The sequence below is a fragment of the Xyrauchen texanus genome, chromosome 33 (genome assembly GCF_025860055.1).
Source record: "Xyrauchen texanus isolate HMW12.3.18 chromosome 33, RBS_HiC_50CHRs, whole genome shotgun sequence".
NCBI lineage: Eukaryota > Metazoa > Chordata > Actinopteri > Cypriniformes > Catostomidae > Xyrauchen > Xyrauchen texanus.
The window spans coordinates 21,857,797-21,882,500 of NC_068308.1; the positions used below are offsets into that span (position 1 = coordinate 21,857,797).

The window sequence follows — 24,704 nt, forward strand, 5'->3', positions numbered from 1 at the left end:
ATCACGGAGAGCAGCATGAGCCTCTACATGCAGTGTCATGCACAAGGAGCCATGTGATAAGATGCGCAGATTGACAGTCTCAGAATCAGAGGTAACAGACTTGACCTTCGCCACCCGGATTGAGGTGAGTAACCATGTCACCACGAGTAACCGTGTCACCACCATGTCCCATAAGTAGTGGGAATTGGGCATTGCAAATTGGGAGAAAAGGGAATAAAAATAAAAATAAAATAAAAAGTTCTCAAATATTTTCTTAAGAACATTTTTCTGACAAATAAAATGACAGGCTTTCACATTGTCTGATTATATTAGCCTGCTCATGATGTGGCCTTGTCTAATACATCAAATTCAATGCTTCAAAACTGGTAAATTTTAACGATAAATGTATCTATCTATAAACTGTTTTTTATTTATATTTTTTTTAAGTAGCAATCACCTCGCAATAATTATTATTTTTTTTAAATGCAAATGCTGAATTTTTCTATGGACTAGAAAGATCACGACAAGAGAAAACAGTTATTATTTGAATTTCTGATAACATTTGTGTGGATTGAAAGCTGAAAATAAAATAATATAAAACACAAAACAGTCACATATGTGTTTAATTGTAAAATCACATGTCTACATAAACAGCCCATTGCGACTTCCAACTCAACATGGTATAATGCATCACATTTGAAACAACCCATTAAATTCATTAACATCTCAATCGGCAACTGTTAGGTTAACTTGAAGATGTTATGTAAACAATTAAAAAAATAGTTAATTTGAATTCTTAAGCTTTTTCTAAAATAAATAATGAAGAAAATAGTTGAAAGGATAGTTCACCCAAAAATGGAAATTCTCCCATAATTTACTCATCCTCGTGCCATCCCAGATGTGTATGACGTTCTATCTTCTGCTGAACACAAACAAGAATTTTTACAAGAATATCTCAGCTCTGTAGGTCCTTACAATGCAAGTGAACGGGGACCAAAACATTTGCATTGTATGGATCTACAGAGCTGAGATATTCTTCCAAAAATCTTTGTTTAAGTGCAGTAGAAGAAAGCAGGTCAAGGGGGGAGTAAATAATGAGAGAATTAAAACTTTTGGAGTGAACTATCCTTTAAGAATTATTTTCTTATTAAAAATGATCTGGCATAAGGTCCCTAAATGAAAGAAAATACTTCTTAGAAGACTTTGGTGAAATAAAGTGGTGGATGGCGGTGTTTCAAGACAACATTTTCATTATGGTATCTAAATACGCTCTTGATTTCACACTATGACCTGTGCACATGGTTACATCAATGAGAGCTGTAGCTTGTTTGCTTCAGTACTCACTGTTTTAGTAAAGTATCAATCTGTGTGCTCAGGCAGTGGCTCTATTAAGGCTTATAAAGGGCAGTAAGTGTACTCTGACACTGCTTGTAAAGCACCAGGAGAACACAGTACAGTAACAACACTGAGTTTACTCTGTCCCTCATTAAGCCCCGGCTCCTGCTTTCAGTTGCCTATAAAATTCTGCCAGAAGACGCGTGCCAGTCCAGCCACCGTGTCTCCAGTGGGTACAGCCGGGGTTAAACTTTGCCATCTTGAGGCACACATCGGTGTTTAACAAGTGTTGGGGAGGTCAAAGGTGACTGTACAGCACACCCCTGACAAATTGCCTGCATGCTGCCAGTAGCTCCAAAACAAATCAAATTTTTATCACCATTCCAACTCGCCTTGTTCCAGGTTTTTTCTTCCCGTTTTTCCAGCTGTTTTTTTCAAGGCCCCTCTTAAACTGCTGCCATCTCTCTATTTATTATGGTGTATAGGCCATTTTATACAGTATATTCTTTTAAATGTACAACAGGTCATCAAATGAATGGGCCAGTTGCAGTCAGATCACTACATCTGCCATACTGGCATTGTCCTTTGACCTACATGATGTACTAACAACAACCATGGCCTTATAGGCTAGCAAAGAGTCTCCGTAGGTCATACGGGTTTTGTTCGCTAACTGTTTGATGAATAATGATTTATCGGATATCCCACTCATTTGACATAATGCTTTTTACATACTGTGTAGCAGGGAAATATTCTGTCATGGGGAGAAGTATGGGTGGGATAGAAGGTAAATTATTAGTTACCCTTATCCCATCACATACTTGATGAAGAGGCATCACCCTCCCATGATGGCAGCGCACCACAGATATAAGATAACATGTTATTATACCTTCAACCGCTCGTGCTCACAAACAATGAAAAAAACAAATAAATAAATAATAAAAAAAATCACTCCCTTGTACTGCTGAAAGAAAAATAATATATTTCATCTGGCATTAGCTCTGTGGCATTGGAAATGTTTTTGGTATGGCAAAAGATTTGGAATTTCATTCTAAGATCATGGAAAATAGTAGTAAAGGCTGGAGAGGAGTCAAAATGTTCTCAACTAATTGTATTCTACAATTTTGCTAGTGTTGCTGCTATGGCCGTTTTGCTTTTTTAAAAAACCTGATTGTTATTAAAGGAATATTCCGGGCTCAATACAAGTTAAGCTCAATCGACAGCATCTGTGGCATAACACTGATTACCATAAAATGTATTTTGACTTGCCAGTTGTAGACAATTTTACAACTTTATTGCTATGGCGATGTAATGTCAACAAATCCTAAAACGACTGAAAAATGACAATTTAAAACACTTTACAGTTCAGTTAATACACAAGTTTTAACAGAAGAATTAATGTAAGTGCTTTTATAAAATTGTAAATTTAAACCCTCCAAAATTGCCACCATTCACTTCCATTGTAAGTGCCTCACTGTAACCTTGATTTTTGCTGTTTTTAAAGAAAAGTCAAAATAATTTTTTGTGATAATCACAAAAATTTGTGGCATACAAAATTTTTATGCTACAGCATTTGTGGCATAAATCAACATTATGCCACAAATGCTGTAGACCTAGCTTAACTTGTAATGAACCCGGAATATTCCTTTAACGTCAAAAAGTTTTATGAATTAGATTGATATTTACGTACTCTTATTTCTGTCAAACATTTAATTTAACTACATACTAACAGTGAATGTTAAAAATATGACAGCATTAAAAGAAAGTGTAAGGAAAAAAAAAAATGCAACAGTCACTTTCCAAAAATCCATCCCTTTAATCTAAATCTTCTGTAAGGTCACAGGGGAGCTGGGCTGCATAATACACACTATTGCAGTTGTCAAATTTGTGAGCAATTAGGCAGTATTAAAGCAAAAACTTTAAATGGGATGTTAATTCCAGTGGCATTTTAAAGTGTCAGAGCCTGAATCAGACACATTTATTAAAGCCAAACTCAAATGTAACAAACATCCCACCATTATATCAACAGTCATGGGTTTTCTGGCCACTGTCACTGACTCCCCTTTTTTAAATCTTGAAAATAAGCAATTACTCCACACCGCCAGCCTGTTTAAATACATAAATCACAGCCCAATTCATTTATCCCAAATGTCTGCTCTGGTGTATTTCCCTGGATCATCTGTTTCTGGATCACAGAGGGAGGGAGAGATGGAAAGATGGGGAACCGCTGGAACAGTCATGGGCATTGCTGCTAGAGACAGGGGAGTGTATCAGACTGATAAGCTGAGAAAGTCATCATCTTAGAAGGGACAAATGTTTCCTCATCTGGCTGTCAATACAGTAAAGACAAGTTTGTACCCAAAAGGAATGCATCAAAAAACTGTCCAAAAATTTGTCTCACATAAACACACAATTTTTGAATTTTTCAAACATACATAATTTTCCAATTGAGGACACCACTGGACATCCCCAAAGGGAGGATTTGTCTGGGAAGATTTAGCTAACTTGTGGACACCCACACACACACACACACACACTGTGGGACTTACGTGGGATAGTGACACTAAAATGTTGTGGGTCGGATATCAACAACTTCCTTTTAAGCTCATTCAAACCAACACCGGTGGGACCTGGAGAGAAAGAGATACAGACAGAGAGAGAGAGAGAGAGAGAGAGAGAGAGAAATGAATAAACCAGCATCACTCATGCAGTCATGTGTCTCTGTGGTAACGCTACCACAGATCTTGTGGTCTTTGAGATCTTGTACAGAAATGTTCTATTGGCACTGCCAAGCAAACACACATCCCAGCACATTGAAAAAGAATTAATTCCTAAATAGAGCTGTCAGAAATAAAGTGTAAATGCATGCAATTAAGTTTAACATGTACATTTTTAACTTTAATTGCATGTTAATGCATGCAATGAATGCATTTACTGTTAATACAGCATAAACCAGAATAAACACTGGGCAGACACATTGTAAAAGGTTCTGTCTTTCTATCCAGAGTCATTACACTGACGCACACTTCACACAACACACACACAAACACATGTTGGGTTTCCATGTTTTATGGGGACTTTCCATAGACATAATGGTTTTTATACTGTAAAAACTTTAGATTCTATACCTAAACCTACCCTAAACCTAACCCTCAGAGAAAACTTTCTGCATTTTTACATTTTCAAAAAACATAATTTAGTATGATTTATAAGCTGAGTACCGATAAAATGTCCCCACATCGTCAAAGATTTTGGGTTTTATTATCCTTATGGACACACACACACACACACACACACACACACACACACACACACACACACACACACACACACACACACACACACACACACACACACACACACACACACACCAGCGTTTCTGTGTCACTGATAAAATTATAGAGAAAGTACCTCTTAGCTCTAGTTGATGGAAAAACCGTGTATTTTTCAGCCTATGTAAGGCACACACATCAAGTCTCAAGTATCACCACAATGCAAAATTTGAAATGTTTGTCTGCAAGTGCTATTCATGTGGGTTCAAGGCGGCCCTTGATGCTGGTGTTGACGCGATTTTCACGTTTTCACGATTGCTGTAGCAAAGTTGATAGCCACAGCAGATTAATATTGTGGAGGATGAGAGTATAAGAGATTTAATGCCCATTGCAATGAAAATGCAACCTATGAGAAGACGAGTTCTTTCAATCAGTCAAATTCCCACAAAGACTTTGGGAAACGTTAATATTATTTGAATTGGTGCTATTTTAGTGCATTTCTATCTTTATACTGTGGAAGCCGATGTTTGAAAATTTGTATTAAATCATTATGTTAATACATCTTGTTTTGTTTTCTTCCATTAGATGGCAATAAATGCATTTTGACAGGAAAATAATTATATAATGGAGTCAAATTTCAGCATTTTCAAAATCTGCGATTAATTGCGATTAACTACAAAGAATTATGTGAATAATTGTGATTACAATTTTGAATTGACTGACAGCACCATTCCTAAATAATAAGTAACTGATTGTGACAAGAGCTTTCATCAGCATTGCTCAGACTGCAGGGAAAAAGGTCAAATGCCAGATGGGCTTCTCAAGGTCGTCAGTCCTGCCAGGTCTCAGCTTCTGTTGTACCACACAAAAAGACTACAAGGCTCCACTCCTAACAGACACCTGGCTTTCTCATCATTATATCCTCACAAAATGGACAAAGGGCGTAAGAGAAAGAGCAGGTGACAAAAAGAAAGAGATAAATGTTACCCATTTGTGTTTCTAATCCAGTATGAATTTCTTTCTTCCACTGAACACAAAGGAGATGTTAGCCAGAATGACACCCTCAGTCACCATTCACTTTAATTGTATGGATATGGATGCAATGAAAGTGAATATTTACTTGACTCACATAGTTTGTAATGTCTTTGTGTTCATGGTATAAGGTAGGTATCCACTAAAATACAGATTAAGCCCTACTCATACTTGTATATTTTTCACTACACAAATCACTGCATTCTTCTTCCTGTAGTCACAGAGTCTGTCCTCTGCATCAGATGAGCCATATATGCAGCAAAAACACACAAGATCAGAGATTAAATCCCTTGAGCAATTCCACTTGTCAAGGCCCCCATTAAAGATAGGCCAAGATTCACACTGTAATGCGGAGAGTCAAGCATGGTTTTTCTATTAGCCTTTAATGATGGCTTTGAGACATGCACAAATCAAAATCTATGTGTTAGAGTACCAAAAACAGATGTTTTTCCAACTCACGGAGAGAATGCACATTTTCATTTGGAGTATCATACACTTTCCGATACACATACACACACATTTCTCAATGAGAAGCATGTGACAGTGCAGAATGTGTTATACTTATTCCCCTCTGATATGGGACACAATTAAGAAAGAGTGAGAGAAAGATTATGGTGAGGAAACAGGAGTCTATTTGATGTGTTTTTAGGGTCACTGAGAAATGTGGAGCTCCTGTTTGAGAGCCATATGTAAAAAGTGCATGTTTGTGTGCATATGTTGTAGACATAGGTGGAAAGGGAAAATATACACAGTTATACATGTTTCCCATTAGCCATATTTCATATGCAAAGGACACACTCAGATATTCTTTATTTTCTGACCCCACCAGGCCTGTCTGCTTGCTTCCAGGCCCACATAGAGACCTTGTCAATGGGATGACGGATGGCCAGTAGTCCCTTGGCCATTCTATTCACTCATCATATGTACTAAATGAGTTTAAAGCCCTCAATCACTCATCTCTCCAGTGGCTTGCCCTATCTCTGATGTATGGCTGGCTGCTTAAGTCCCAGAAGCCATGAACAGCACTAAAAAAATTGAGTCTTAGTTGCTCAGGGCTGAGCAGCCTGCCAAATCCTCACAGTCTAAACAGACTTCAAATAGGACGTGGCTGCAATGACAAAGGGTGCGTTGGAGAGGTTAACTGACTTGTCTTTGTGTATTTTTTCCCTGGCTATTCTGTTCATTATCATACAGTTTAATGACCCTAAACAATAGTTTACCCTTTACTCTTTAACAGCCCCAATAAAATAACACATTTGAGTAATTATTTTTCAATCCAAGTTTGTGTGCGCGCATTCATGGGAGCAGGTTGGTAGTAAAAGTGTCAGTAGTAATTAGGGCCCTCATTAGGGGAGAAGGCCAATACCAAAGGCTTAATAACTTCCAGGCCAAGCATTGAGCACATCACATTTAGCTAACCTTGAGAAGATGGGCTGGCTAAATGTAGGGGATGGGGGCTATCCAGCCTGATTTCAAAACCCCTGGACACCCAAAAAGACACCCTCTAATTTTATTGTCGGCATAAACATAATCTACCCACTATGTCTGATAAGCAAAATACTCTTTCTCCAAGTTTACAGGTGCGATACATTTACAATCTAAGCTTTTTTGGCAAGGTCTAGATCCCTTGAAGAGACCTCAGCATGCTGCTTGTACAGGACCCAACTGCTCAGATGTGTACTAAAAATACTATACATAATAGTTCTGTAAAAACAAACAAACAAACAAACAAACAAACAAACAAACAAACAACAAAACTTTTCAGCCCAAATTTTTAGGTTTCATTATAATAACCCAGACAAAGGTGTTTGTATAGACCTAGAAAATTCAGATATAAAGCAAGTAGTGAATCTGATCCTCCGCTTGAACCGTCAGCTCCTTTAGATCATCGTTTTCCTCAATGGTCATTCTTATGTTCCACCATAATTCTGTTTGGGTCGGATTTGCCACTACTCTGAAGAATATCAACTAAAATCTCTTCAATCTCAACTCAAACATGTAGAAAACCAAAAGATCATTTGCTTTGTTAAATATTCAAGTTTCAGTTAAAACACTACAATGGGCTCGCAAAACTGCATATATAAAATGTGTTGACTTTGGCCGCTTGATTAATATGTATCCAAACAGATCTGATCTTGATTCATCTGGAAAGCCATTTGAAATTGAACCACAAACCATGGGTCATTCGTGTTTGAAAAAGCAAAGGGGAATAAGACTATTTTGTTTTTCTCCAAACACCAAATAAAGTAGGAGACACATAAACAAATTAGACATTCAAACTGGATCATCCATTACTTAATTGTTAACTACAATAAAACAACTTTTGAAAAGGATGAAAGACATTTAAAACAGACAGAATAAGGTGTGGGCCAGAAAAAGTTCAAGTGTGACCTCAAAAGGACAGAATAACAGTTTAGAGAGGAAAAAGTGCAACACACAGCAGACAGTTTCAGCATCCTTGGTTTTGTCAGGTCTGATACATCCATGATTCTGTCTTTATGAGATAAAACTGAAAATGTATGCACTAGTTTGCACCATTTGCACTTGAGGGGCATCATCGAGTAGGAAAAGCATTATTCATTAAACAGAGCACCTCTTATAAACTCACACAGACATGCTACAAAGGACACCAATAATTATGTGCAATAACAATATGTGATAGAATCCATATGCTGTGTTGCATTGACCAAACACAACCTGGTTTATTGCAGTCAACTATGACCCCATGCTACCTCTCACAGATTTGAAAGTCAAAAATGTGTATGCACCTGGTTATCATTACTTGTCAGAATTGAAATGTTCTTTGTGAGGAAAGTTTCACAACAACAAAACCCTTACCCTGGGGAAAAACCGCATATATTATATGTATGAACCACAAATTATTTTGGAGGGGAGGGAGCTGATGAGATGATGTTAAAGTAATATTTCAAAATAAAAAACTTATGTCATAATTTACTCATCCTCATGTCGATCAAACCCTGCACCTTTTTGTGGAACACAGAAAGAGATTTTTTTATAAATACAGTGGAATTTCCTCTCAATAAAATGGCAGTAGATATTACCTCACTTTAAAGCTTAAAAAAGGACCCAAAAGTAGGGCTGTCACGATTATGAAATTTGGCTGATGATTAATTGTCAAACAAATAATTGCGATTATAAAGATTAATTGTATGTTTTAGGGCTTTAACGATTACGACGATTAACTGTCATACAAATTGTCATAGGTGTATGTGTGCTTTATAAACCTTAAGAAGTAATTGATTCGTATTTATCTTACATGATTTCCTTTAAGGCTTTAAAAACTTATGAAAGACATAAAAAGTAATATTTTAAACATCAAAATATAAAAAAATGCTTCTTGGTCCATTTTTGAAATTACACTGTTGTTGCTGGAACCCAACCACCCTGAATAGCTACTGTATTATATTATGTAATGGTAAAATATTTATATAAAAAATGTTTTCACATTCACACTCTGATTAAACCCACAAGCCCTTATTTCACATGCGTGTCATTAACACTGTGTGTATGATAGGGCTGGGACGATTCATCGACGTAATCGACATCATTACAGAAATACGTCGATTTGCATTATATGCGTCGGTGCATCACATTGGAATAATTAAAATGGCATCACGGGTTTAAGCATGGATTCCCCGAAGAACAAACTGTAGCTAAAAGAAATTGCCCATGATGATGTAAATCTTGGGAGTATTTTAGCCAGAGACCCAACGATGTGGTGCTGTGTAAGATATGCACATTCGAAATGGCTTATCGCAGCCGTACAACAAGCATGAACGAACACTTGAAGCGAAAGCATCCTGGAATGCTTGTCAAGACGGCAGCACCATAAGTCCTATTTACTTTCTGTCCCTACCCAAACATGATATAGTATTACAATACGAGTTTCTGTTAGTAGTAGTCATTCAAAATATATTTTCTAAATGTTTCCTCATCACCCCCATGTTAAAAGTAATTTCTGCACTGTGAGTAAATTTCACGCTATGCGACCAAAAAACGTCTGTTATTAGCCACTGGCAAGTACATTTTAACATTTCACTCGCCAGTGATAGAGTTGTGTAGTGTCCGAGGCCCCTTTACTGAATAAAAAGCAGTTGATTAAGAAGCTGGATTCAGCCTAGTCTTTCTCTGCATGATTTACATTTATGCATTTTGCAGATACTTTTATCCAAAGCGAATTACAGTGCACTTATTACAGGGATAATCCCCCCAGAGCAAACTGGAGTTAAGTGCCTTGCTCAATGACGCAATGGTGGTGGCCATGGGGATCAAACCAGCAACCTTCTGATTAACAGTTATGTGCTTTAGCCCACTACGCCGCCACCACCACTCACCACGCATGATGTCTCATGAGCGCGGAGGAAAAAGCACTTGTGTCTCATTCAGTTGAGCATCTCAGGGAACCGCACCGCTGACGTCACAACAGCAGCTCTCTTGAGATCGTGTTAAGATGAACCACTTCTCAAGCGCACTGATGAGCACGCCATCTACAGAGGCGAAAAACTCTGTAGAGGCGAGAAAATATAAACATGGTATAAACGGATTCGTTTTGTGAACGCAAAGTGCTCCAGTTTCACTTTGCGGCCATGTAATGTAAAATATCCGTGGTCATTGTGGGTTTATTCATGCAGTGTTATAACATGCAGTGAGCCAGAGGAGATGCCCTGCTCCATTTCTGTGGAGATGATCAAATGCAAGAAACAGAATCTCAAAGTCTTCCTTCATGAGAAATAAAGGCTTGAGTTAATCAGAGAGCCTTAAAATAATGTGTGAAAGTGAAGAATTTAAGGCAGATATATTTTACTATTGCATAACATAATATAATACAATATAATATAATATAATATAATATAATAGCTATACAGGTTAGCTGGGTTATAAAAGAAGCAAAAGAAGTCCAATGGATCAAAAATAAATCGGACAAATAAGAGAGATATTTTAGTTATTTAGACATATTTTGATAATTTAAATATTATTTGAATTATTTTATAATTTTATTTGACTGTCATTCATAGGTTTTTGAAGCCTGAAAAGGAAATCATACCCTTATTTTATTATATGACCCAAGCTAAATTTGTATAAATGACTTTGTTGTGTGCATGAAGCACACATAGTGAGTTTGTATAGTAATTAATGATCATATTCGTGAAACACCTTAAACAGACAATTAATATATAATAATAGTCCTAAAACAGTAATCATAGTCATAATCAAAATTATTTGTTTGACAATTAATTGTCAGCCAAATTTCTAAATCGTGACCCCTAATGTTCATTATTAGGTTAAAAAAAAAAAAAAGGCAAATTAGTCATTAGATTAATCGACTAATCGGAAAATAACAATAATTTAAAAAAAAAAAATTGATTAAATCTATAAAACAATTAGCATTAGGTGCAGGCCTAGTGTATGAACCCACAGCAACAAATAACATTTGCCATTAAATGATCGTTAAACGAAAGTGAAACCGGAGCACTTTGCATTCATAAAAATCTTTGCAGGAGTTTGGTGCAAACCTCCGCAGATGGCACATTCATCACAGCGCATCAAGTCCAGTTCAGAAGCGATTAATCTTCATGCGCTCTTAAGGAGCTGCGCTCATTGTGTTGCGGCTCAGTCAGACAGTTGGAATTCAATTGAATGAGAAACTCAAACGCGCTGTCCATTCCCTTATTTAGACAGTAAAATGTGATTGGAAGTTAATGTGCACAATAATCATGGTTATCTCCAATAACCATGGTTAGATCAAATAACCTGATCACACGTTTAGTTAATAATCATGACAGGCCTACCCAAAAGTATAATACAAGTAGTCCATGCCAACCATGCATAACATCTTAAGTCTTTCAAAAGGCATTTAATAAACAACGCAAGTTCTCGCCTGAACCCGTGTGCCACTGTGAACAAGCTTCTCTCATAGTACTCACAAACATTCAAAGGATGTCAATATTTCAGCTGAAAAATACCTATTGTTTACATTCAGAAGACTCGGAATATGAGGCACGAGCTGCATGGACTAGTTTTATGATACTTTTGGGTCCTTTTTAAAGCTTTAAAGTGAGTCACTTTAACTTACTATTGCATTGAAATCAGTAAAAGGGACATACATTAAACTTACTCATTATGTGTTTTGCAGAAGACAATGTCACATGAGGGTGAGTAAATGATGACAGAATTTCCTTTTCGGGAGAACTATTCACTCATCAAGAGCTATTTCAACACCATTTGGACAAAATAAAACCCTCAAGCTGTCTGTCATACAAATCAGAATCGTTTTTTTATTCACAATTTTAAATTCCTCTTATGAAACACTTAATTAATTGTTCTGGCCACTGTATCCTCTGTGCCAGAACATTTGGCAAACTAACACCAATCAACTGAAAACATTTTTGTACAAATCTCATTTCAAGGTTTTTTCACTTTGTAAAGTTGATGACTCACTGGGGTTTTACTGTCGTCGTTCCCTTGAAAACAATTGAAGTGTTAACAATCCCTTGGTGAATAATATTAAGGATGAATAATATGTTCCAATAGAACACCAGAGCTGGGAATGAAGTGCCACAAAGACGAATTTATCATCAGCTGGTCCCGTCAGCTCCAGCGGTCCTAAGAGGGCCGAGCTGAGTGAGAGTCCCACAGCAGAACTGAATTTATGGGTTGCAGTCAAGTGCTGGGGTGGGTAGAACACGGTTTGTTTGCAGCCTCAAAAATGGTGCGTTGATTTGTGCAGTGGTCTCAACAGTAGAAAAATAATTAAAAAAATACCAAAGCACAGATGCTAAGCTAACCAAAACAAACATGCTTGCATAAGGCTGGCACATGGATGATATTTGTCAGAAATAGCATTTTTCAAATTTCTTTAAACTTTAACAAAGACGGCCACCACATATTGAGGGCAAAATAAATAAATAAAACAATACAGTGATAATCTTGTGGACAGCAAAGTAGTCAATCATACATGAACACTTACCAACTAAAACAACAAGTCTGTGCCTGTCTCCGTGTTTTCTGCAGTAGGATGCCACCTCTTCATACGTGGGCACATCAGCTGTGTCATACTGCTCACTTCTCTTACATTCATACATGGACTTATTTGTCTTCTTATCTCTTCTGCTGAGACGAAAACTCCTCCGCAGACCCGCTGGAGAGAAGAGGTAAAGGAGAAACAATGTCAAAAGACACAAAAGAAGGTCAGCCCTGTCATTGGACATTCTTGTAGAAGTGTGTTACAGGGCAAGATGATATAATGCAGACATCAGTGCAAGCCTTGCAAAGTGAACCTGATCATAAAGTGTTTTTGAAGATCACGAAGGTTCTTAATACACTTTTACATTTTATTTCCTGAGACATTTGCTAAAGAAGGATCTTTATTTAACTTCATTAAAAGTGTTTTGAAGAATATATTAGCTGTTTCTTTAACTTGAACATCAGGCAATAACATTGTTGATATATTCACTTTTATTCATATGTCCAAAGAACAATAATGAAATCTCCTGAAATCCTGGCTCATTGAATACTGTTAATGATTTCAATATAAATCATTAGAATTTATTTGTATACCACAGCATTGTTAAATTCTTCATTTTGATTGGTTTACAGTTGTTGACTGCATTCAGTTCAACCATGTCCATACCAAAATGTTATCAAGTTTAAAATAAACAGTACTTCAAAGAGTCAAGCCAAGCTCATACTAGGCTTCGAGTATGGATGGGTAAAAATATAGATTTTAAGATGCATTGTGATCTTCGTTTGAATGATCTCGATATTGATTCTTAAATCCCAAGATCAATAGGCATATATCACTCTATGTGGCAACCCTCTGTAAGGAAAGTAAATCACTTGGCGCGTCCAACCAAATCTCACCTTTGCAAATAAAAACGTCTATGATTAGCCACTGACTATGTTTACATGGACACCAGAAAGCAGGTTATTTCGAGAAAACGGTGTATTGCGAGAAGGCAGCATTTTTGTTTACAAGCAGTGTATAAGCGGCCTAATCTTAACTCCTGCATACATGCAGCTTGGTCAGTAAGCAGCTTTTTCCAGAGCAACGTATTACCCAGCGATGCTTGTGTAAATAACAAACATGGAATCTGGGGAAGAGAATTTTATTCTCTGTTGCTTAGCTTTATTTCCAGATATTCCAGAATTGTTGCTGTTTGTGTTTCCTTACCTTTCTATCATGACCTGCAGCGGAATTACGCTTCAATAGTGGGATTCCCCTTTAAAACTCCAGGATTCCCTCAATGTACAAGTGCATATAGGCGAATGTAAGGGACTGTTGATGGTGTATATAAATAGGTATAGTTTATAGTGTTTGTGCTTTTCCTACTGTTCTCTCAGAATTTTTTTTTAATCGTTGTTGGGCTCCATCCTATGACGTTTGTTATTCGGTCTGTCCCACACAAATGTGCACTCTTCAAAAACCTTTTAGGACAGCGCATATGTGATTACATGGCCACATAAGCAGCTTTCTCCGGGTGAAACAGCTTTCTGCAAAAACCCTGGAATAACCTGATATAATAATGTAGAATACAATATAGATACAATTTAGGCTATTAATAGAATGTGCTCTATTAGCGACTCTCAGTCTCAGTGTGGGCACCGTGTTGAAGGCCTCTGCATTAATTCCTTTCAGCCTTCCTTTTGCTCTCTGGTTTACCTGTATTGGCTTGACTTTGTATGGTGCAGTAAGTGCTTATTATCAGGATCATAACAAATTTTCCTGTGCAATGTCAACGTATGAGCTGACAGGTGGTTCTTTCATTCTCATGCAAGAAACAAAACTATCAGAGGCTACTTATTTCACGGGGACATGGCAGGAGGTGGGCTATTTCAGGACGCTATACTTGGTCATAGCTACACATGGAATTTCATGCCACAAAGGTTGTAAGGAATGACACCACAAAACTTAATGTCTGATTACTCTGGACAGCACCAGTCTGTCTTTAATGACCCCAGACTGTATCAAAAAAGAAACACACCCCTCATTTATGCAGAACGGTTTTATATTCATGACAGATGCTAGTTAGACTAGCACAGCCCCAAACCAGAGACACCTAATACCCCATCTCTGCTCAAGGCATTTTCCTCTCCTGCCTCTTACTCTACTTCTTTCAAACAGTGATTAATGAACACAAGGATATGATGCAAGATGCCCAAGATTACGGCAGTAAGAAAATTATGGACTGAGAAGGAAAAAAAAAAAAAAAACCCAGCCCCCCTTTAATTTTTCCACAGCATAGAAAGACCATGGAGTGCAGATGTGTGGCTGTGGAGAGATCCTGCATTCTTTACAGCTTGTTCTTTTCCAAACAGTCACTTAATAAGGGCTGATGGGGACCAACGCTGGGATACAAATGAAACACCGTAAGTCAAATGCGTACTGTACCACCACACAAGTGTTTCAGTTCCACAGTGGGTATATGGTTACAAGAGACATTTAGGACAGGACATTCTTCGACTCAAGGTAACCTGTGGTCTCTGCTGTTCATGCCACTTGAAGGGTAGCCAACATGCTAAAACCTCAGCCCTGACTGGAATAAAAATATAAATAACTGCATTATTGAACAAGATCTGTGTTGATGTATGATTATCTGACAAAAATCAACATTTTCAGGGTGAACGTTTGACGGGGGAAAGGGATTTGCACCAGTTAAAAATTATTCTTTTCAAGAGGACGTGACAGTGACCTTTGGTAAGCTGAAACACTGAATGGCTTGTTCCATTCAATTTCCATATATTTCAGCTTGATTGAGGCACCGGCATGCCATGGCTCTGGCATTGGGAATCTCCGTGTATAGCAGGTGAACAAGCTTTCATTACCCTGCTCAGCTGTGGACAGTCAACACAAATTTCTGTTTTCCGGCTGAAGAGGCTTCATAATCGGGACCTTCAAAATCACTTAAAGCCAGATTGACAGCTCCATCCAAATAGCTGAAATATTCCCTTCCATCTCAATAAGGATAAATAAATCAAGGCTCAGATAGCAAGCAATTCTGCCGCTCCTCTGAACCCCAATCCCTGTAACTGATTGAGGTAGAATTTGAAAAAAGCATGGAAATTTATATATTCCAATCTGAGCAGAAATGTATCTGCATTTTGGACATGGTTCTTGTCAGGGAACCTTAATTAAATCTTTTCCCCAAAGAATGAGGCTTTGCAAGACAAACCTACATTTGGGGTGACAGAAGGAACACTCACAGCTTGAGCATATTACAAATGCTCTGCCAGTTGCCTTCTGGTTAAAGGGATAAAGACAAAACGTATAAAAGATAAAACCGATTAGCTAGGGACAGTCATAAAATTCCTTTCATTTCCCTCCTCGTGCCACTGAAGATGACAAGTACACGCTAGAGGACAAACAAGTAATAGCGTGCACTGTGGCGTGACAAGCTAATTGGCCCTCGGAGCTACGCAATCTACCATACCATCACCAACTAGCAGTTCACAAATCTAACATATTCTTCCACCGAGACAAACAGGTAAAAAACAATGAAGAGGCCCAAATTCCAAGTAAACACAGAAAGACATGCGCTGCTGCCACATAGACAATAGCATGAGAACTGTCATGGCTCCCGAATGCCCATTTTCCAGAGCAATAATACATTTTAGCCATGGAAGAAATTTAATATGTGTGAGGAGAGAGACCTGAGGGATTAAAAAACTATGAGGGGTTGATAACCTTCTTTAATCAACTTTAACTCCCCAAGAAACACTAAACACGGTCTGGATACAAAAACTGATGTATTTATAAAAAATATCAAAAAGGAAGAAGTATAACAAGGAAAAAGTGGAGAATAATGATACTCTGGAGAATTTAGCAATTCAACAGAAAATTATTGTGTATGCATAGAATGAGCTCTCTCTCCAAATTCTTCTATCAATTATTTTGGACTCTCTGAAAATCATTGTCCTCTGCTTGAAATGTATGACCGTGTAGTGTCATGTAAATCATGTAGATATTTTTCACATTTAGTGTGCTTTTCACAGGGCTGTGGGAAGTTGGACATACTTGAACAGTTTGTTGTGTTTTTTTTTTTTTTTTGTAGTTTCAAGCCTTGCTGAATTGAGGAATACTATATAAACTGTTTAACATTTTTCCTTGTGAAATGCCAAAGCCTACACCTTCCACCCCAAACAAGGTTAAAGGAAGGCTTCCTGTCATGGAGACTGCATGCATGTGAGTGATGTATTCAGATGGGCAGGCATATGGCCTTCAGTCACTCCCACACTCATTTTACAGTCATCTGCGGAAGAGTTTAGTAATACTGTACAGGCCCCCGGGGTGGTGTCTGGGATACCCCCAACACCAAGCGTTCAGAAGATTCCGAAGCAACTCATAGACTATCTAACTTTCCAAAACGTTCTAATCCCATTACATCTGCACATTAACTATAATCAACATCATGGCATCTCCTGTATAGTCCGACAAAGGGTTTACCAGCCCCAGTTATCTCTCAGCGATCCCACAGATAAGAGTTTCCCGGCTGCCTTCATAACTGGGAAGGATCAGAGGAAAAAGATGGATAAAAAACATGCAATGATTAAAAAAGAAGTATTATTCAGTAGTGCAATTTGAAATATGTATTGGGCACTGCTTCAAATCATGTTGAACTCGTTAAGAATCGCTGTCTAGGGGAAACACACTGTAGAAGCAGATTCCATTGTGCTGCATAAGTGGAAAGTCATGTTCTGCCCAAGTGTTACAAGCTTATGCTGAATACTGACACTTCATTCCTGTTGGCCAGAAGAGAATAAACTTTTTTCAAGAAGTGATATTGTTTTTTCCTCTGTCTTATCCCAAAACTTCAGACAAAGGTGTGTTAGGTGTGTTAATGTCCTAACTGAGAAACCAGTAAATTTTTAGACTCCGGGTTCCCACCTTTTTGACCAATTCATTTTCATGACATTTCTATGACCTTTCTAGGCATTTGTGATAACTGGATACAGATTTTTAAGTCATTTTGATTCAGACAGATTTGAAAATTAAGTCTTTAGACTGATTTGTCAACTGTTTCAACTAAATTGTTAAAATCAACTCAAAAGGATAATTCAGTACAAATCAGACATCACTATGGCGTGCAAGCAAGTTTTACTCTATACAACAGTAATATCTAGCTCATTAAACATTTTAGAACAATGAAAAACTATCATGAGATAGTTACCATTACTTTGCTAGGTCTGAAAAACACAGGATTTTGAAGACCGTGGGAGCCCTGTAGACTGTTTGGTAGGGCAAAGGTTTATTTAGATGGTTAACATTTCCTTTTGTTGTTTCAATTTCCACTAAGATTTATGTTAACAAATGGCTTTAAAATAAAAACTAAGAAGCCCGTTAAGTTAACATGAATTTAGTCTCAGCCTCTGTCAGCATGCCCATTCCATTCGCTTACAGCACACAAAACTGGAAAACTCTTTCTCGCCCAACTCAGCGTAAATCTGATTGGCTGTTTCGATTTGCAAATATGACGTTTTATATCAGTCCGCCTGGAAGCCGAATTGTGTTCACGGGGTTCCGAATTGATAGAATGTGGATGAAAATAATCACAGAATTTGCTGAAGTTTGGCAGGTTAGTGACATCACATCTTTTAAAGATATTCAGAGTTTTGTTTGAGGCACGTAGCAGAAAGTGAAGTGGATATCCACGAGCATAGCTGAATTTTTTGCTTTGTTTACTTAGTTATGTCTGTGAAATTCTATATAATGAGGTTTTCTGTGTTGTACCAAGACTCTCTACTCATTTTCAGCTAGTCTCCAGGGTGTTTTCTGTGCAATCCCTCATGGAGACTCGCACACCATTCTATAAAAAATGTTCCCCCTCATGTCTTTTATTATAGTATGTATGATACATCTCCGATAATTCCACCCCAAAACAAACTCTTAATGACAAAATCGACTGTTATTGGTCCCTTCACATGTCCGTTAGATGGCTTTTCCTGTATAAATGGGCAGTTCTTGGCCAACTGAAGTTGCTATAGACCCCAGACCTATGAAGCAGTCGTAAGTCTGGCTATGTGAGACAAATATGCATCCGATGCCCTTTTCCTCATTAGGACATCAGTTCAATATACCCGATGTATGATTTTTGCTCTCTAAATGGGGACAAAACATAGACTTCTACTGTTTTTATATAAAGCAAATTCTGATTAATATAGACGTTTTGTCCCTAAGTTTTAACCCTAAACAATTTTGTCCCTTAAAATATAGACAAGTACGTACTCTCTAACTCACAGACAAACCAAGTGGGGTGCCAGGTCAACTGGTGAAGTCATCACTAGCAGGTTTAGTAAGTACTAAACATCTGAACTACATACAGAATCCAAGCAGCAGGTTGGAGGACACAGTCCACCTGTTAGTCTCATCAATCACCTGGTTCTTCGATCACAGAGATACTGAAACACCCACACACACATACATAAACATCGTTAGACACACACAATCTATTCACTGAACTGCTGTAAAGTCTGGCCACTACTGACCACTTGAGATAAACAGGCAAAAACTGAATTTGGGCCATCCAGACAGCTCCAATCATCTGCGCTACGCACGGGCTAAGAATCAGAAAAAAAGAGACGCCCATCCGCTAGACACTCTATGTCCATGGCTAACTCTAATTTAGCCTATCATAAACACACAATTATAGAAACACTACTAAGCCAAATGACCCCTTCAAATTAAGATACCTGTGACTTCAACCGTTTAGAGTAAAGTGTATCCACCTGAGTTGGGGTCAGTGTGGGGAAAAGCGTGGTAACTTAAAGATGTGCACAGCTATAGACCTCAGGGCTTCTGGCCCCTGCGCCTCCTCCAGGAGTGAACCAGTGGACAGATGAGATAAACTCATTTTGGAAATGGAGCGTTTTTTATTTCTGCCTAAAACACGTCTCCATTTTTCCATAACTCCTTTCTTAATTGGTTTCTGGGGGCTGATGGCTTTCCCAGATTTAGCTTCTCCTCCTGACTGTTTTCATCTGCTTGCTTTTTTGTGTGTGTCTTTCTTTCTTCTGACTCCTGTGGCCTTTCTTCCCTGTTTGACTCCAAGATTGAGGTCACACTTATTGTCCGTAGAGGTCTTTACAATTATAATATTAGTGAAAACAAGTCTTCACATCAAATATATATCCAGGTCTAATACTCTGGCGTTCAGTGGACAAATAATTTACTGTTCTGTTGTAAGGCATTGCAGATAAGTTACGATTTGTTCTGTAAGTTCTGTTGGAGAGAAACTGAATATATACACTTGTGGTGAAAGTATTTGTGGTATAATAAATGCGCATTTATAACTCGCAGCAAACACAAAAATACACACAAGTTCTGATGATAGGCTGGCCTAAATTATCTTAACATACAGTATACTGTAACGCTTACATTGTTTTCTGCCTTAACCGTCATAATAATTCGCAACAGTGTAATATCTCAGTTTAATATCTCCTTGATAGGATGCAATGTTCTGACTAAGACAACCAGACAGATAATTGCTTTTGTGTTGTTTGAGGAGTAAAGCGCTGTGTATGATGCCCATGAAGGCATTTTGCTGCAGATTCATTGCTCTTGGTAAAAACCATGGTAAAAATAATGGTCTGTAAGAAAATATATAGTTAAAACCGCAAAAAAGAACTGCTTTCAATGAGCGCTACGCTCATATTGAGCTAACAAATGTCCAAAAAGTGCTGTTTGTGCTGTTGAAACACCCAGATTCAGAAAGATTATTGGAGAAATGTATTTATTAAATAAAGTTTATATCTGGATCAAGAAAAACTCAGGATTTTAATGATTAAAAATGATTATATTTTGAGGATCACTGTCATTGTTATTGTGTCTGCTCTTATAAGATCCACTTAACTTACAGGTGCTTTTGGTAGATTTAAAATGTTCACGAAGGAATCACACAAACGCAGATTGCAAAAGGCTGTTTTTAATTTTCCAAGTGCAATTGCTGTGACAGATATAAAACCAGCTATGATCTAATGATGATCTTATATGAACAAGTCCACCAACAATTAATGGGACCCGCCTCCTCCAGCATATAGACCACTGTTTCTAAAAGTATATGCAAATAAAACTAATTTAATACTTCAAAATTTTGTCTTTGCTTTTATTTTAACCAGCTGTTATAAAAGTTTGGATAACACTTTACAAAAAGGTTTAATTTGTTAACATTATTTAATGACATTAGTTAACATGAACTAACATGAACAATACTTTTACAGTATTTATTAATCTTGGTTAATGCTAATGTCAACAAATAGTAATACATTTTTAGAATCAGAAGTTGTATATGTTATTATTAGCTGAACTAACATGAACTACTCTACAATTGTATTTTTATTAACTAACATTAACAAAGATTAATAAATGCTGTAAACTACACATCATAGTGATATATTGTTCATTGTTAGTTCATGATACCTAATGCATTAAATAATGTTAACGAATGAAACCTTATTGTAAAGTGCTACCTAAGTTTGAATATTCAATATGAGGAATTAAAGAAACATTATTTACTGTATGTGGAGCGACAATATAAAAAGTAAAAATGCATATTGCATTATCATGGTAGTTTTAACTTTTATATGCTACATGTATAAGTTTATTAAACATGTGAGGATGTGTATTCATCCACCTGTTTCATATCCAACATAATCACCAAAACCTATTGAACGAAGTTAAAAAGTTTTTTTTTTGGCCATTTTTCTTCACTGTAAACCATAGACATCCATTAATAATAACTGTTATCTTAACTTTCATCTATTCACATAAACAAACATTATGACATTATATAATGCTTAAAAGATGATTAAAAACTGCAGCGCTGCCCATATCATAAACTGAAAACAAAGACCACTGAAAGCCACACTTCTGACAGACATGAATGGATGGCACAGTTGGAATTAAGGCTAATATTCCTAATATCACACCCCTGACACCAAACTTCATGCCTTCATTACAGGGCGGAGTAGCACTAAAAAAAGAATCTGTGTTATGCAGTCTTGCATTAATACGACAACAGGTTAAAATCATAACAGCAATTTAAACCATAGGCCAGTCAGAATACAATGATGGGACTTGTGAAGAGAGTTTTCGTTTTTTAAAAAAGTGGAGGTTTTTTTCCCCCCAAAAGAACTCTTCTGTTACATGAAATGTGTAATGAATGGCAGGGTGCGGAAGTTGGAGGGAGCTGTCCAGGGACCAGCCCTTGAGGTGCTTTGGCCACTTGAAGAGGAGAGGCTGAGGTCAGAAAGTCGGTAATGAAAGCATGGAGAAAAACAGGAGGGCAGAGAGAAAATGCGAGAGGCGCAGGGTTGAAAAGGTCATCCCTATTGAATGGCGGTGCTTGGCAGACAAGGCCGTGTAGCTATATTTATAAACTTTCTACCTACAGGGTCCCCTGTGAAATGTCTAAAGAATGGCCAGCGACCTAGTGCTAACACAAACACACTAATGTCTACTAGTGAGAAAAGGAGAGAATGAGAGTCAGAGACAAAAAGACAGAGAAAGCAAATAAAGAAGATAGAAGCAAAAGCAGAATCCATTTGGCCGATAGAGAACAAGAAACGCAGAGAAACAGCCACAAGAACAGGAGGGGAGAGCACACATAGCTGCCCCCAACGGCCAAACAAAAGCAGATATTTAGGAGTACATTAGTCTGTGTGGTAACAGATAATGAGAATGCTACGGCACACTCATTTTCCACACACTGACTCTAGAGATGGAAACCAGACTAAAGCCTGACTGAGAGCTGGCCTTCAAACAGCCCAGTGTCCAACATACACCACATCAAGTGATTGTCAGACCTCTACCACAAAGCCTGGAAACAAACCAGTGCCTTTAACTGCAATATGTTTAACATTTACAAAGAGTTATTTAAACTAAAGACACTGCCAACACAGGAAAGTACAGCTGCCTAGGATGGCAATATGAGAAATGAGTGCATGTTTGGCTCTATTTTACTGCAGAACTGAGAGAGAACCAATTACTTAGATTTCACTGATATCAAAATTCCAGTTTGATTCTCCACATTGCATCGTGAATGAGACTGAACAACACTTGAATGCTCAAGAGTTGCTACTAACAATAAGAGAAATTAGATCTTAGATAAAACACACAAAGCACTAAGAGAGGTTTATGGTCATGACAGTGGCAATTACTGCAGAAAACACAAGAAAGAAAACATACACTGAGCCAAGAGGGAAATTAAGCAGGCTGATTGAGACTTATACACTTATATAGGAAGAGCTATGTGAAGCCTGAAGGAAGCTAGACAATGATACTGCATGAAACAGCGTGCAGCCACATGTCAAGAAAGATTGTTAGTCCCACTGAGTGGGACTAAAGATTGTTAGTCCCACTGTTAGTCCCACTGAGTAGACACACACGAGAGAGGAAGATATTGAGAGTCTAAGAGGGTAAAGCACATGAAACATGGGATATGCACACTGCATGGAATATATTACACTTTTTAATTAATGTAATAGAGTGGTATGGCATATGGGGCAGGGAAAAATCAAAAAGAGCTCACCAATATGGAGTCCACTTAAATAGGAGGCAAAATCAGTGTCCTCTTCAGATTATGAAAAAGAAAAGAAGGAAGCAGAAGGGACCAGGACAGAGTTATAATAAAGAAAATGTTAACACTAAATTCTATGCAGTGAAAGAAGAGTGAAACAAAGATAAAAAACAGAGACTGTCTATTTTGTTTATTGGCATATAAACACAACTGACAATAATTGTTTTACAGACAAGCACAACTATCATATTTCATCATCATTTGATCCTTAACAGCTGAGCCAGGTGGACGGATCTATTGGCAGCGTTAACTTTTGATACAAAAACAACTTCCAAGTGGCCCATAAACTTCAGTTCGGCTTTTTCTTAGACACAACTCATAATGTATTCAAAACGTCCACAGATGGGGTGAATAAATATATTTAAAATTCTGTCATCATTAACACCCTCTTGTTGTTCCAACCCCTTATGATTAATTTTTTCCATGGAACACAAACGGATGTGTCAGACAGACTGTTAGTTTCAGTCATTATTCACTTTCATTGCATCTTTTGTCCATACAATAAAAGTGAATAGTGACTGAGAATAACATTATGCCTAACAGTTCAAAGAAAATCGATGTTTAAACACTGAGCCTTAACACTTTTTAAACCTGACTTTAACTATACATAAGTAATATTTACATTATATTCATGATGTTAGCCAGAGGGGAACTGGCCCCCACTGTGAGACTGGTTTCTCCCAAGGTAATTTTTCTCCATTAATCTAATCTACATCTTGAGGAGTTTTGTGTTCCTTGCCACAGTCGCATTCAGCTTGCTCACTGGGGTTATTAATACAATTATTATTTAATTACTTATTTTTAAACACGATTAACAATCGTATTTTATCCAATTACACAATGATGATTTATCTACATTATAGACATTACAGTTTTATCGTCTGTTAATGCTGATCTTCTGTAAAGCTGCTTTGAAACGATGTGTGTTGTGAAAGGCGCTATACAAATAAAATTTACTTGACTTGTTCCAGGGAAGAATGTCATGCGGGTTTGGAACAACAAGAGGGTGAATAAATTATGACAGAATTTGAATTTAAATCAAAATAACTATCTTTTGCATGGCTCACAAAACAATAATGCAAACACATTCACAAAGTCTATACTGGAAAAATACTAAAATGGATGAAATTAATATGAACATCCACTATGCACATTCACATCTAATCGTAGTTGGTAAGGTAAATAGGGATGTTGAACTCTTGCCTGTTCTGCTACAATATATTGTGAGCCAGTGAGTGTGTGCCTGTGTGTATAGAGAGATACGGTAGGGTAGTGAACTCCAAGCCCATTTAACACACTCTACTACGCTCCATTAGGTGGTTTGGTCCAATGAACACTAATCAACCATGTCTTCATTGTTTGGGTACTCTGTTACAACATAAAGGGGACCCCAGCCAATGATCTAATGGCTATGACATTTAATAGGTGAACCAGAGTTAGTCTGAAAGGTGTACCTTCAATGTCCTCCACTGGTAAAGCAAAAAAGGAAATGTGATAAAAA

General features: G+C 37.5%; 1 protein-coding gene across 2 annotated transcripts in view; it reads right to left on the reverse strand.

Annotated features, from left to right (window-relative positions):
• The window catches only part of LOC127627031 (MAGUK p55 subfamily member 7), a 175,348-nt gene that overhangs the window by 14,889 nt on the left and 135,755 nt on the right, over positions 1 to 24,704 (reverse strand). For both annotated transcript variants that reach the window (XM_052103232.1, XM_052103231.1), the window contains 2 exons: positions 12,604 to 12,774; positions 3,861 to 3,941 (listed from right to left, as the gene is read on the reverse strand). In XM_052103232.1, the coding sequence (XP_051959192.1) occupies positions 3,861 to 3,941; positions 12,604 to 12,774 (252 nt within the window). The remainder of the gene's footprint in view (positions 1 to 3,860; positions 3,942 to 12,603; positions 12,775 to 24,704) is intronic.